This window comes from Eleutherodactylus coqui, chromosome 3 (assembly GCF_035609145.1).
Source record: "Eleutherodactylus coqui strain aEleCoq1 chromosome 3, aEleCoq1.hap1, whole genome shotgun sequence".
NCBI classification, from domain to species: Eukaryota; Metazoa; Chordata; class Amphibia; order Anura; family Eleutherodactylidae; genus Eleutherodactylus; species Eleutherodactylus coqui.
Window position 1 is genome coordinate 150674947 of NC_089839.1, and position 13750 is coordinate 150688696.

Below are 13750 nucleotides of genomic sequence, written 5' to 3' on the forward strand. Positions count from 1 at the left end.
CCAAAGGCAGCTGGCGGGGTGGTGAGGGGCCCTGGGCGCTCCAAAGGCAGCTGGCGGGGTGGTGAGGGGCCCTGGGCGCCCCAAAGGCAGCTGGCGGGGTGGTGAGGGGCCCTGGACGCCCCAAAGGCAGCTGGCGGGGTGGTGAGGGGCCCTGGGCGCCCCAAAGGCAGCTGGCGGGGTGGTGAGGGGCCCTGAGCGCCCCAAAGGCAGCTGGCGGGGTGGTGAGGGGCCCTGGACGCCCCAAAGGCAGTTGGCGGGGTGGTGAGGGGCCCTGGGCGCCCCAAAGGCAGCTGGCGGGGTAGTGAGGGGCCCTGGGCGCCCCAGAGGCACTTGGGGGGTGGTGAGGGGCCCTGGGCGCCCCAAAGGCAACTGGCGGGGTGGTGAGGGGCCCTGGGCGCCCCAAAGGCAGCTGGCGGGGCGGTGAGGGGCCCTGGGCGCGCCAAAGGCAGCTGGCGGGGCGGTGAGGGGCCCTGGGTGCCCCAAAGGCAGCTGGGGGGTGGTGAGGGGCCCTGGGCGCCCCAATGTCAGCTGGCTGGGTGGTGAGGGGCCCTGGGCGCCCCAAAGGCAGCTGGCGGGGTGGTGAGGAGCCCTGGGCGCCCCAAAGGCAGCTGGCGGGGTGCTGAGGGGCCCTGGGCGCCCCAAAGGCAGCTGGCGGGGTGGTGAGGGGCCCTGGACGCCCCAAAGGCAGCTGGCGGGGTGGTGAGGGGCCCTGGGCGCCCCAAAGGCAGCTGGCGGGGTGGTGAGGGGCCCTGGGCGCCCCAAAGGCAGCTGGCGGGGTGGTGAGGGGCCCTGAGCGCCCCAAAGGCAGCTGGCGGGGTGGTGAGGGGCCCTGGACGCCCCAAAGGCAGTTGGCGGGGTGGTGAGGGGCCCTGGGCGCCCCAAAGGCAGCTGGCGGGGTAGTGAGGGGCCCTGGGCGCCCCAGAGGCACTTGGGGGGTGGTGAGGGGCCCTGGGCGCCCCAAAGGCAACTGGCGGGGTGGTGAGGGGCCCTGGGCGCCCCAAAGGCAGCTGGCGGGGCGGTGAGGGGCCCTGGGCGCCCCAAAGGCAGCTGGCGGGGCGGTGAGGGGCCCTGGGTGCCCCAAAGGCAGCTGGGGGGTGGTGAGGGGCCCTGGGCGCCCCAATGTCAGCTGGCTGGGTGGTGAGGGGCCCTGGGTGCCCCAAAGGCAGCTGGCGGGGTGGTGAGGAGCCCTGGGCGCCCCAAAGGCAGCTGGCGGGGTGCTGAGGGGCCCTGGGCGCCCCAAGGGCAGCTGGCGGGGTGGTGAGGGGCCCTGGGCGCCCCAAAGGCAGCTGGCGGGGTGGTGAGAGGCCCTGGGTGCCCCAAAGGCTGCTGGCGGGGTGGTGAGGGGCCCTGGGCGCCCCAAAGGCAGCTGGCGGGATGGGGAGGGGCCCTGGGCGCCCCAAAGGCAGCTGGCGGTGTTGGCGGGGGGCCCTGGGCGCCCCAAAGGCAGCTGGCGGGGTGGTGAGGGGCCCTGAGGGGCCCTGGGCGCCCCAATGGCAGCTGGCGGGGTGGTGAGGGGCCTTGGACGCCCCAAAGGCAGCTGGCGGGGTGGTGAGGGGCCCTGGGCGCCCCAAAGGCAGCTGGCGGGGGTGGTGAGGGGCCCTGGGCGCCCCAAAGGCACTTGGGGGGTGGTGAGGGGCCCTGGGCGCCCCAAAGGCAACTGCCGGGGTGGTGAGGGGCCCTGGGCGCCCCAAAGGCAGCTGGCGGGGTGGTGAGGGGCCCTGGGCGCCCCAAAGGCAGCTGGTGGGGTGGTAAGGGGCCCTGGGCGCCCCAAAGGCAGCTGGCGGGGCGGTGAGGGGCCCTGGGCGCCCCAAAGGCAGCTGGCGGGGCGGTGAGGGGCCCTGGGTGCCCCAAAGGCAGCTGGGGGGTGGTGAGGGGCCCTGGGCGCCCCAAAGGCAGCTGGGGGGTGGTGAGGGGCCCTGGGCGCCCCAAAGGCAGCTGGCGGGGTTGTGAGGGGCCCTGGGCACCCCAAAAGCAGCTGGCGGGGCGGTGAGGGGCCCTGGGCGCCCCAAAGGCAGCTGGGGGGTGGTGAGGGGCCCTGGGCGCCCCAAACGCAGCTGGCGGGGTTGTGAGGGGCCCTGGGCGCCCCAAAGGCAGCTGGCGGGGTGGTGAGGGGCCCTGGGCGCCCCAAAGGCAGCTGGCGGGGTGGTGAGGGGCCCTGGGCGCCCCAAAGGCAGCTGGCGGGGTGGTGAGGGGCCCTGGGCGCCCCAAGGGCAGCTGGCGGGGTGGTGAGGGGCCCTGGGCGCCCCAAAGGCAACTGGCGGGGTGGTGAGGGGCCCTGGGCGCCCCAAAGGCAGCTGGCGGGGTGGTGAGGGGCCCTGGGCGCCCCAAAGGCAGCTGGCGGGGTGGTGAGGGGCCCTGGGCGCCCCAAAGGCAGCTGGCGGGGTGGTGAGGGGCCCTGAGGGGCCCTGGGCGCCCCAATGGCAGCTGGCGGGGTGGTGAGGGGCCCTGGACGCCCCAAGGGCAGCTGGCGGGGTGAAGAGGGGCCCTGGGTGCCCCAAAGGCAGCTGGCGGGGTGGTGAGGGGCCCTGGGCGCCCCAAAGGCAGCTGGCGGGGTGGTGAGGGGCCCTGGGCGCCCCAAAGGCAGCTGGCGGGGTGGTGAGGGGCCCTGGGCGCCCCAAAGGCAGCTGGGGGGGTGGTGAGGGGCCCTGGGCGCCCCAAAGGCAGCTGGGGGGGTGGTGAGGGGCCCTGGGCGCCCCAAAGGCAGCTGGCGGGGTGGTGAGGGGCCTTGGGCGCCCCAAAGGCAGCTGGCCGGGTGGTGAGGGGCCCTGGGCGCCCCAAACGCAGCTGGCGGGGTGGTAAGGGGCCCTGGGCGCCCCAAAGGCAGCTGGCGGGGTGGTGAGGGGCCCTGGGCGCCCCAAAGGCAGCTGGCGGGGTGGTGAGGGGCCCTGGGCGCCCCAAAGGCAGCTGGCGGGGTGGTGAGGGGCCCTGGGCGCCCCAATGGCAGCTGGCGGGGTGGTGAGGGGCCCTGGGCGCCCCAAAGGCAGCTGGCGGGGTGGTGAGGGGCCCTGGGTGCCCCAAAGGCTGCTGGCGGGGTGGTGAGGGGCCCTGGGCGCCCCAAAGGCAGCTGGCGGGATGGGGAGGGGCCCTGGGCGCCCCAAAGGCAGCTGGCGGTGTTGGCGGGGGGCCCTGGGCGCCCCAAAGGCAGCTGGCGGGGTGGTGAGGGGCCCTGAGGGGCCCTGGGCGCCCCAATGGCAGCTGGCGGGGTGGTGAGGGGCCTTGGACGCCCCAAAGGCAGCTGGCGGGGTGGTGAGGGGCCCTGGGCGCCCCAAAGGCAGCTGGCGGGGTGGTGAGGGGCCCTGGGCGCCCCAAAGGCACTTGGGGGGTGGTGAGGGGCCCTGGGCGCCCCAAAGGCAACTGCCGGGGTGGTGAGGGGCCCTGGGCGCCCCAAAGGCAGCTGGCGGGGTGGTGAGGGGCCCTGGGCGCCCCAAAGGCAGCTGGTGGGGTGGTAAGGGGCCCTGGGCGCCCCAAAGGCAGCTGGCGGGGCGGTGAGGGGCCCTGGGCGCCCCAAAGGCAGCTGGCGGGGCGGTGAGGGGCCCTGGGTGCCCCAAAGGCAGCTGGGGGGTGGTGAGGGGCCCTGGGCGCCCCAAAGGCAGCTGGGGGGGTGGTGAGGGGCCCTGGGCGCCCCAAAGGCAGCTGGCGGGGTTGTGAGGGGCCCTGGGCACCCCAAAAGCAGCTGGCGGGGCGGTGAGGGGCCCTGGGCGCCCCAAAGGCAGCTGGGGGGTGGTGAGGGGCCCTGGGCGCCCCAAAGGCAGCTGGCGGGGTTGTGAGGGGCCCTGGGCGCCCCAAAGGCAGCTGGCGGGGTGGTGAGGGGCCCTGGGCGCCCCAAAGGCAGCTGGCGGGGTGGTGAGGGGCCCTGGGCGCCCCAAAGGCAGCTGGCGGGGTGGTGAGGGGCCCTGGGCGCCCCAAGGGCAGCTGGCGGGGTGGTGAGGGGCCCTGGGCGCCCCAAAGGCAACTGGCGGGGTGGTGAGGGGCCCTGGGCGCCCCAAAGGCAGCTGGCGGGGTGGTGAGGGGCCCTGGGCGCCCCAAAGGCAGCTGGCGGGGTGGTGAGGGGCCCTGGGCGCCCCAAAGGCAGCTGGCGGGGGTGGTGAGGGGCCCTGGGCGCCCCAAAGGCAGCTGGCGGGGTGGTGAGGGGCCCTGGGCGCCCCAAGGGCAGCTGGCGGGGTGGTGAGGGGCCCTGAGCGCCCCAAAGGCAACTGGCGGGGTGGTGAGGGGCCCTGGGCGCCCCAAAGGCAGCTGGCGGGGTGGTGAGGGGCCCTGGGCGCCCCAAAGGCAGCTGGCGGGGTGGTGAGGGGCCCTGGGCGCCCCAAAGGCAGCTGGCGGGGTGGTGAGGGGCCCTGAGGGGCCCTGGGCGCCCCAATGGCAGCTGGCGGGGTGGTGAGGGGCCCTGGACGCCCCAAGGGCAGCTGGCGGGGTGGTGAGGGGCCCTGGGTGCCCCAAAGGCAGCTGGCGGGGGTGGTGAGGGGCCCTGGGCGCCCCAAAGGCAGCTGGCGGGGTGGTGAGGGGCCCTGGGCGCCCCAAAGGCAGCTGGCGGGGTGGTGAGGGGCCCTGGGCGCCCCAAAGGCAGCTGGGGGGGTGGTGAGGGGCCCTGGGCGCCCCAAAGGCAGCTGGGGGGGTGGTGAGGGGCCCTGGGCGCCCCGAAGGCAGCTGGCGGGGTGGTGAGGGGCCTTGGGCGCCCCAAAGGCAGCTGGCCGGGTGGTGAGGGGCCCTGGGCGCCCCAAACGCAGCTGGCGGGGTGGTAAGGGGCCCTGGGCGCCCCAAAGGCAGCTGGCGGGGTGGTGAGGGGCCCTGGGCGCCCCAAAGGCAGCTGGCGGGGTGGTGAGGGACCGTGGGCGCCCCAAAGGCAGCTGGCGGGGTGGTGAGGGGCCCTGGGCGCCCCAATGGCAGCTGGCGGGGTGGTGAGGGGCCCTGGGCGCCCCAAAGGCAGCTGGCGGGGTGGTGAGGGGCCCTGGGTGCCCCAAAGGCTGCTGGCGGGGTGGTGAGGGGCCCTGGGCGCCCCAAAGGCAGCTGGCGGGATGGGGAGGGGCCCTGGGCGCCCCAAAGGCAGCTGGCGGTGTTGGCGGGGGGCCCTGGGCGCCCCAAAGGCAGCTGGCGGGGTGGTGAGGGGCCCTGAGGGGCCCTGGGCGCCCCAATGGCAGCTGGCGGGGTGGTGAGGGGCCTTGGACGCCCCAAAGGCAGCTGGCGGGGTGGTGAGGGGCCCTGGGCGCCCCAAAGGCAGCTGGCGGGGTGGTGAGGGGCCCTGGGCGCCCCAAAGGCACTTGGGGGGTGGTGAGGGGCCCTGGGCGCCCCAAAGGCAACTGCCGGGGTGGTGAAGGGCCCTGGGCGCCCCAAAGGCAGCTGGCGGGGTGGTGAGGGGCCCTGGGCGCCCCAAAGGCAGCTGGTGGGGTGGTAAGGGGCCCTGGGCGCCCCAAAGGCAGCTGGCGGGGCGGTGAGGGGCCCTGGGCGCCCCAAAGGCAGCTGGCGGGGCGGTGAGGGGCCCTGGGTGCCCCAAAGGCAGCTGGGGGGTGGTGAGGGGCCCTGGGCGCCCCAAAGGCAGCTGGGGGGTGGTGAGGGGCCCTGGGCGCCCCAAAGGCAGCTGGCGGGGTTGTGAGGGGCCCTGGGCACCCCAAAAGCAGCTGGCGGGGCGGTGAGGGGCCCTGGGCGCCCCAAAGGCAGCTGGGGGGTGGTGAGGGGCCCTGGGCGCCCCAAAGGCAGCTGGCGGGGTTGTGAGGGGCCCTGGGCGCCCCAAAGGCAGCTGGCGGGGTGGTGAGGGGCCCTGGGCGCCCCAAAGGCAGCTGGCGGGGTGGTGAGGGGCCCTGGGCGCCCCAAAGGCAGCTGACGGGGTGGTGAGGGGCCCTGGGCGCCCCAAAGGCAGCTGGCGGGGTGGTGAGGGGCCCTGGGCGCCCCAAAGGCAGCTGGCGGGGTGGTGAGGGGCCCTGGGCGCCCCAAGGGCAGCTGGCGGGGTGGTGAGGGGCCCTGAGCGCCCCAAAGGCAACTGGCGGGGTGGTGAGGGGCCCTGGGCGCCCCAAAGGCAGCTGGCGGGGTGGTGAGGGGCCCTGGGCGCCCCAAAGGCAGCTGGCGGGGTGGTGAGGGGCCCTGGGCGCCCCAAAGGCAGCTGGCGGGGTGGTGAGGGGCCCTGAGGGGCCCTGGGCGCCCCAATGGCAGCTGGCGGGGTGGTGAGGGGCCCTGGACGCCCCAAGGGCAGCTGGCGGGGTGGTGAGGGGCCCTGGGTGCCCCAAAGGCAGCTGGCGGGGGTGGTGAGGGGCCCTGGGCGCCCCAAAGGCAGCTGGCGGGGTGGTGAGGGGCCCTGGGCGCCCCAAAGGCAGCTGGCGGGGTGGTGAGGGGCCCTGGGCGCCCCAAAGGCAGCTGGGGGGGTGGTGAGGGGCCCTGGGCGCCCCAAAGGCAGCTGGGGGGGTGGTGAGGGGCCCTGGGCGCCCCGAAGGCAGCTGGCGGGGTGGTGAGGGGCCTTGGGCGCCCCAAAGGCAGCTGGCCGGGTGGTGAGGGGCCCTGGGCGCCCCAAACGCAGCTGGCGGGGTGGTAAGGGGCCCTGGGCGCCCCAAAGGCAGCTGGCGGGGTGGTGAGGGGCCCTGGGCGCCCCAAAGGCAGCTGGCGGGGTGGTGAGGGACCGTGGGCGCCCCAAAGGCAGCTGGCGGGGTGGTGAGGGGCCCTGGGCGCCCCAATGGCAGCTGGCGGGGTGGTGAGGGGCCCTGGGCGCCCCAAAGGCAGCTGGCGGGGTGGTGAGGGGCCCTGGGTGCCCCAAAGGCTGCTGGCGGGGTGGTGAGGGGCCCTGGGCGCCCCAAAGGCAGCTGGCGGGATGGGGAGGGGCCCTGGGCGCCCCAAAGGCAGCTGGCGGTGTTGGCGGGGGGCCCTGGGCGCCCCAAAGGCAGCTGGCGGGGTGGTGAGGGGCCCTGAGGGGCCCTGGGCGCCCCAATGGCAGCTGGCGGGGTGGTGAGGGGCCTTGGACGCCCCAAAGGCAGCTGGCGGGGTGGTGAGGGGCCCTGGGCGCCCCAAAGGCAGCTGGCGGGGTGGTGAGGGGCCCTGGGCGCCCCAAAGGCACTTGGGGGGTGGTGAGGGGCCCTGGGCGCCCCAAAGGCAACTGCCGGGGTGGTGAAGGGCCCTGGGCGCCCCAAAGGCAGCTGGCGGGGTGGTGAGGGGCCCTGGGCGCCCCAAAGGCAGCTGGTGGGGTGGTAAGGGGCCCTGGGCGCCCCAAAGGCAGCTGGCGGGGCGGTGAGGGGCCCTGGGCGCCCCAAAGGCAGCTGGCGGGGCGGTGAGGGGCCCTGGGTGCCCCAAAGGCAGCTGGGGGGTGGTGAGGGGCCCTGGGCGCCCCAAAGGCAGCTGGGGGGTGGTGAGGGGCCCTGGGCGCCCCAAAGGCAGCTGGCGGGGTTGTGAGGGGCCCTGGGCACCCCAAAAGCAGCTGGCGGGGCGGTGAGGGGCCCTGGGCGCCCCAAAGGCAGCTGGGGGGTGGTGAGGGGCCCTGGGCGCCCCAAAGGCAGCTGGCGGGGTTGTGAGGGGCCCTGGGCGCCCCAAAGGCAGCTGGCGGGGTGGTGAGGGGCCCTGGGCGCCCCAAAGGCAGCTGGCGGGGTGGTGAGGGGCCCTGGGCGCCCCAAAGGCAGCTGACGGGGTGGTGAGGGGCCCTGGGCGCCCCAAGGGCAGCTGGCGGGGTGGTGAGGGGCCCTGGGCGCCCCAAAGGCAACTGGCGGGGTGGTGAGGGGCCCTGGGCGCCCCAAAGGCAGCTGGCGGGGTGGTGAGGGGCCCTGGGCGCCCCAAAGGCAGCTGGCGGGGTGGTGAGGGGCCCTGGGCGCCCCAAAGGCAGCTGGCGGGGTGGTGAGGGGCCCTGAGGGGCCCTGGGCGCCCCAATGGCAGCTGGCGGGGTGGTGAGGGGCCCTGGACGCCCCAAGGGCAGCTGGCGGGGTGGTGAGGGGCCCTGGGTGCCCCAAAGGCAGCTGGCGGGGTGGTGAGGGGCCCTGGGCGCCCCAAAGGCAGCTGGCGGGGTGGTGAGGGGCCCTGGGCGCCCCAAAGGCAGCTGGCGGGGTGGTGAGGGGCCCTGGGCGCCCCAAAGGCAGCTGGGGGGGTGGTGAGGGGCTCTGGGCGCCCCAAAGGCAGCTGGGGGGGGTGGTGAGGGGCCCTGGGCGCCCCGAAGGCAGCTGGCGGGGTGGTGAGGGGCCTTGGGCGCCCCAAAGGCAGCTGGCCGGGTGGTGAGGGGCCCTGGGCGCCCCAAACGCAGCTGGCGGGGTGGTAAGGGGCCCTGGGCGCCCCAAAGGCAGCTGGCGGGGTGGTGAGGGGCCCTGGGCGCCCCAAAGGCAGCTGGCGGGGTGGTGAGGGGCCCTGGGCGCCCCAAAGGCAGCTGGCGGGGTGGTGAGGGGCCCTGGGCGCCCCAATGGCAGCTGGCGGGGTGGTGAGGGGCCCTGGGCGCCCCAATGGCAGCTGACGGGGTGGTGAGGGGCCCTGGGCGCCCCATTGGTAGCTGGCGGGGTGGTGAGGGGCCCTGGGCGCCCCAATGGCAGCTGGCGGGGTGGGGAGGGGTTTCTATAATACTTTAGATTGTAGGCTCTTAGAAGCAGGATATATATCTGTTTATAGTAGCAGCTTTCCTGCACCTATAATTACATATATATACACATACATACAGCAATAAGCAGCAGGACAGATTGGATCCAGGGTGATAACCGATCGCCACATCTGGGGTCAGGAAGGAATTTTTTTGCCCTCCTGAGGTAGAACTCTCCGGGGGGTTTTTTCGCCTTCCTCTGGATCTTTGGGTCCGGCGGCTCTCATCTCAGGACAATGGTGGACTGCTCAGAAGGACCGCAGCAAGTTCTGTGGTCTCCACCGGGCCGACCTGAGAGTCACTGTGATCCTTGCATCATTTAAAAGGGCCAGTAATATTTCATTACAATGTTGCTTATTTCTATTCTAATAAAAAATTCTATAAAATCGACATGGTGGTGTTTGTCTTTTGTCTAGATTTCTCCTTACACAGCGGTCATGATGAGAGTGATCGCTGCCGCCCCTTATTCTAGAAGTATATAATAATGTGAATCCTCTCCCAGTGACACGGCGGCAGCTGCTGCGGGACAGGAGCTATAGGGGGCTCCATATGGAGAGCTGAGAACATACAGCTCTACCTATAGTGATGTCATAAAGGCTTCTCCTGTCCCTCAGTTACAAGTGTTTGGGGGTTCAGTCTATGATGGGGGCGCTAATATTGTCCGTGTCCTCATGTCTACACAACAGACTAACTGAAAAAGACTGAAGACTGGACAAGAATGTCCAACTGAGTACAGAAGACACAACAGGGAGTCTTCCACACAGGGTGCAACAAGTAGCCATGGTGGCTCCTGATCCATACAAACCCCACACCTGAAGGGCATACATGTACGTCCTATTGGGTAAAGGGGATAAGTACCTCACAGTCGTCCCGTGCAAAAGTATCCTTAAAGGAAGTGTCCAGAATCAGAATATAATGCGAATGAAAATTTTGGGGGCTCAGGGACCCACTGGGGTTAAATTGTAACCAATCCAACCACAGCCTTTGCCATAAGCTTAAAAACCCTCAGTTGGGTCCCCCTTAAAAAGTAAAATGTATACATCATGGGCGTTTCCTGGCGTATAAGCCAAACACGTCTAATCATGGAAAAACATAAGATGATGGACAGAGATAGACTCTGGAGGGTCTCTGTAGACCTGTATGCAGGCCAGAAGACCACAAGTATCAGTTCCATATATCAAAACTGTCTAGCAATATGCAAATAAGGGAAATGGAACAATACCTCTGCAGCGCCACCTATTGGATGGGCAGCATTCCTGCAAATCAATGCCCTACTCTTCATAAAGGTCTGTAGAGAAATGATTGGGAATTGTAAACCAAGTCAGAATCCATACACAGACAGCTGTTTCAGGGATTTTGCCCCTCATCAGTGTGCAGTAGGATGCTTGACTAGTAAGAGGCCTATGATGTGGGTCGTTAGGGGTAATATCACTCCTTAAGGAGACACCTAGAAGGTGAAGGTATTAGTGTTTTTTGAAGCCACCGGAAGCTAGGGGTTTGACAGGAGGAACGCCCCTCTCGCACCCCCAGCTCCCGATAGGGTCAAGGCACAAAGGTCCTAGCAGCGTGTAGATTGATTTTAGGTGTCCCTGTAGGTTAAGGATGAAGCGTACTTCTCCACTATTATGAGCTGTAAATGCTGCCATTTTACAGCTGTAACATGGCAGCATTTTCAGCAAGTAATATAAGCCTAAGAAGACAAACAATCCTCACCCTAAAGCAGCGGGGGTTGGCTAAAATCAATGCACACGCTGTAGTCCTACCCACAGCCCCGTCCCCCTCACTGTGACCCAGTGCTCCTACAGCCTTCCCCAGAGCCTTCCCGTTGCCTTTCCTCTGTGGAACCCACCACGGCCTCCGCTCCCTCACTGTCTGCCGCCGTCGTAGTCTGCTCCGACATCCTGGCAATGCAGGGAGGCCGTACGCAGGCTCTCTGCGTGTGCTCTCGCCACTGTTGTGTCCCTGCTCCCGGGCGCAGACGTTAGTGACAAGGGAGGGAGCGGCCGGCTGCTCCCAACGGCAAGCTGACATACAACTGACATGGGGTGCTGTGCCCCGCCGGTGTTCAGTCCGGGGCTAGTTTAAAGTGACGGGGTGGGGGGTGGGGGCGGCGCATGCTGCTGTGAAATCCCTGCTGCATACCCCGCTCTCCGTTTCCCTTGCACATGGGGCAGCGTGGCTGCAGCAGAGTCTGCTGTCAGAATTTAAAAGGTAAAGTGTCGTTGGCTGCTGTTTGCATTTTTAAGATAAACTTTAGTGGGCTGCCAGGAACTGGCGCTTAACGAGCTGTGCAGCCAATAAGGTACAGGGCGCGTCACCCCCTGTCAATCTTGACTCCACCAGGACTTCCAGGTGGCGTTAAGATACACTAATACAGAAGGTGAGTGAGGAGACTTATAAGGTCCTCGGTGCGTCTCTGGGTAATATGAAAATAAGGAAGCATGGAGAATTGTTTTTCTGCGACTGGCCTAAAGTAGATCGCTAACGTTTCATACCAGTGGACAATGGGGATCACGTGACCAGGGCCCACTGTCACTGCTCAAAGCTCTTGACTACCTTTGGCAGCTAGGAGCGAGGAGAGGCGGGACGGGGGCGGGGCTAATTCACGGAACTTATCCCCGCCCCCGTTTCGCCTTCTCTCATTGCAAATAGTGCAGAGGGACGGAGAGGAGGCAGAGAGGGGGCGGGAGCTCAGAGCACTGCTCTCGGCTCTTCCAGCCTCCTCCCCCTGCAGAGAGAGACGCCGTATATCGGCTGAGTGTGAAAACCCGGCCGATATATGGTTGTCTGAATGCACCATTAAACAGATAATGAAAAGGCATTTGGACAACCGGCTTTTGTAAGGCTACTACCTTAAAATATGTATTCGCCTAAGGAAGAAATATGCTCCTAAGTAAGAACTGTGGTAACATTACCGATTCATTCTGCGCGCTCTCTCCAGAACCTCGAACATGTGCTCCTGGAAAAGGTCAAGTCTTCGGTAACGATTATTTTCCACATTCTTTCGAATAATCTCAAAAGTCAATGGAGGTCTCTTTGGAAACTTGGGGTCAACTGCAGGAATTTCAGCCAGAGAATCGCTATAACATCTTCCTTCGTCATCTTGATGGCTCATCATGGACACAAACAGGTTGTGTATTAACTCCTGAATGAGCAAAGTTACATTAGGGACATGAGAATCCTCATCTCCTTCGATATCTCTGCGGGTCTCCAGTAACACCTTATGAAGGACCAAGGCATCCTTATAAATGAGGGATTCGGGTTCATTGTAAGTGCAGGCGTTATTAAACATGATGACAAAGTCCTCACACATGGCATCGATATCCTGGTACTTGTTGGCCATTATGTGACTCCTAATCTTTTCCATGTCGATGGGTTTCTTGATGGTCACATAGTAGTCTGGGAGCTCAGAGCGGGAGGGAAGACGCAGGAAGATGGCGCTGAGACGTCTGCCACGTTTATCTGTGTAATTCTTTACTGCTTCATACACTTCATTCAGTTTCTGTTGCATGGGGCTCAAATACTTGGTTTTCTTTGGAGATATTCCACTTTTTCTACCTAATTAAGAGAAACATTTTTACATTTTGCATGATGGCAAGAACTGTTTTTGGCTTCTTTTTGAGAATACATAAATCACTTGTGCGATTACCTGATCTTACAGACAGCACAGGGCCAGAATAATAAGAATGAGGATTAACCTCTCGAGGTCCAAGTACAGTAAATATACAGCGCTTTGTCCTGGGATTGTTAGCACAAAACTGAAACATTCAGATACAACGGAGTGAGAGAATAATGTAATATTACTGAGTTTCACAGTTAAAGGTGTAAGGCTGTGCTCATTCGAGCGTATTATGGTGTACGCACGTGTGATATGCGGCAATTCGCAGGCAATGAAATACATTACCTTAAGTTGGCTCGCTCTCATCTGCGGGTAAGAATTGCGTAACGTGAGCACAACAAAGAATGCAGCAAGTTCTATTTTGTCACTTATTACACACGAGAGAGCCCATTGTTCTCTATGGGCGCATAAATCAACGCCACCGATACGCAATTACATTGCGTATGAGTGATATATACAGATATGCACCACTGCAAAGCAACAGAGCAGAAAATTTAAACAAGAAAGGAAACAAGTCAGATTGCGCATGACAGCGTGCGTGAGATACACAGTCATGTGCAATACAGTAACGCTGGCATACGCGGCGGCAGGCCAGCTCCACAGCGCTAAAACGCTGCGTGACTCAAGCAGTATTTTATGTATACGGCCATATGAGCCTGGCCTTAAAAAGACACAGGGGTGAAGGGAAGAACATGTAGTGACAGTTTCTTTTTACTATGGTTCTACAGACTGACATTCTTATCTCATAGACAATCCCTCTATAGGTCAGAAGAACCTGCCACCTCTGGCAGGATCGGCCAACAGTCTATGTGTATGGAGGCAGTTCAACATTTCACAGAAGATACTGTTGGGGGGTGGAGAATAATTGGGCATGTTGGCTTCTAACAAACGTAGGTTGAATTCACATGTGGCACAAATCCACAATGCATTCAGTACAAGGCAAGTGAGTGAAATATTTACAAATCTCATCCACTGGTTGCGGACACTTACGCTCCAAGAAATTAGCAGGCGGTGGATTTTCACACCTTCAATGTACTAGGTGTAAAACCTGCAGTAAATCAGTACAGCAAAATGCACAAGAGAAATATTCTACTTTGTCTAGACATACACTTAAAAAAGGGAGAACTAGGAGAAAGCTACAGCAGTCAGAGCTGTGGAGCAGCTCAACGTACAGAGCAGAGAGCACTTTAGAGAGAAGGCCCCACCTCACAGCACTTCGTGGAGCAGTGATCCGGCCATTAAAACTGCATTGTAACTGATAGAAGTGCTCACAGGTATCATTACACCCCGCTTTACTGCCCCGACATAACACGGTCAGCAGTTTTACATCAGCAAAGTTACTGACAGAAGCCATTTAATACTTTGAGCCATCAACAGCTACATGATGTGTACGGCTGGCATACGTTATATCCATTACTTAAAATGTTTGTAGGTAACAAACGTGGCCACCAAGAGGGGTTTGTCACCTTGTGTGACCCAGGAGCTCACGCCCCTGTTCTCCTCTCTATACTGTGTCAGCCGGAAGTGGCTCTTTCAATGGCTCTTGGGGTTCATTCATATGATGTATTTTCTGCAAGCATTATTACGGACCCAATACAGACACTATA

General features: G+C 65.2%; 1 protein-coding gene across 2 annotated transcripts in view; it reads right to left on the reverse strand.

Moving 5' to 3' along the window:
- Positions 1–13750, reverse strand: part of LOC136621095 (protein polybromo-1-like) — a 77119-nt gene that overhangs the window by 33112 nt on the left and 30257 nt on the right. For both annotated transcript variants that reach the window (XM_066596332.1, XM_066596330.1), the window contains exon 3: positions 11440–12082. In XM_066596332.1, coding sequence (XP_066452429.1) covers positions 11440–12035 — 596 coding nt within the window. In that variant the 5' untranslated portion in view covers positions 12036–12082. The remainder of the gene's footprint in view (positions 1–11439; positions 12083–13750) is intronic.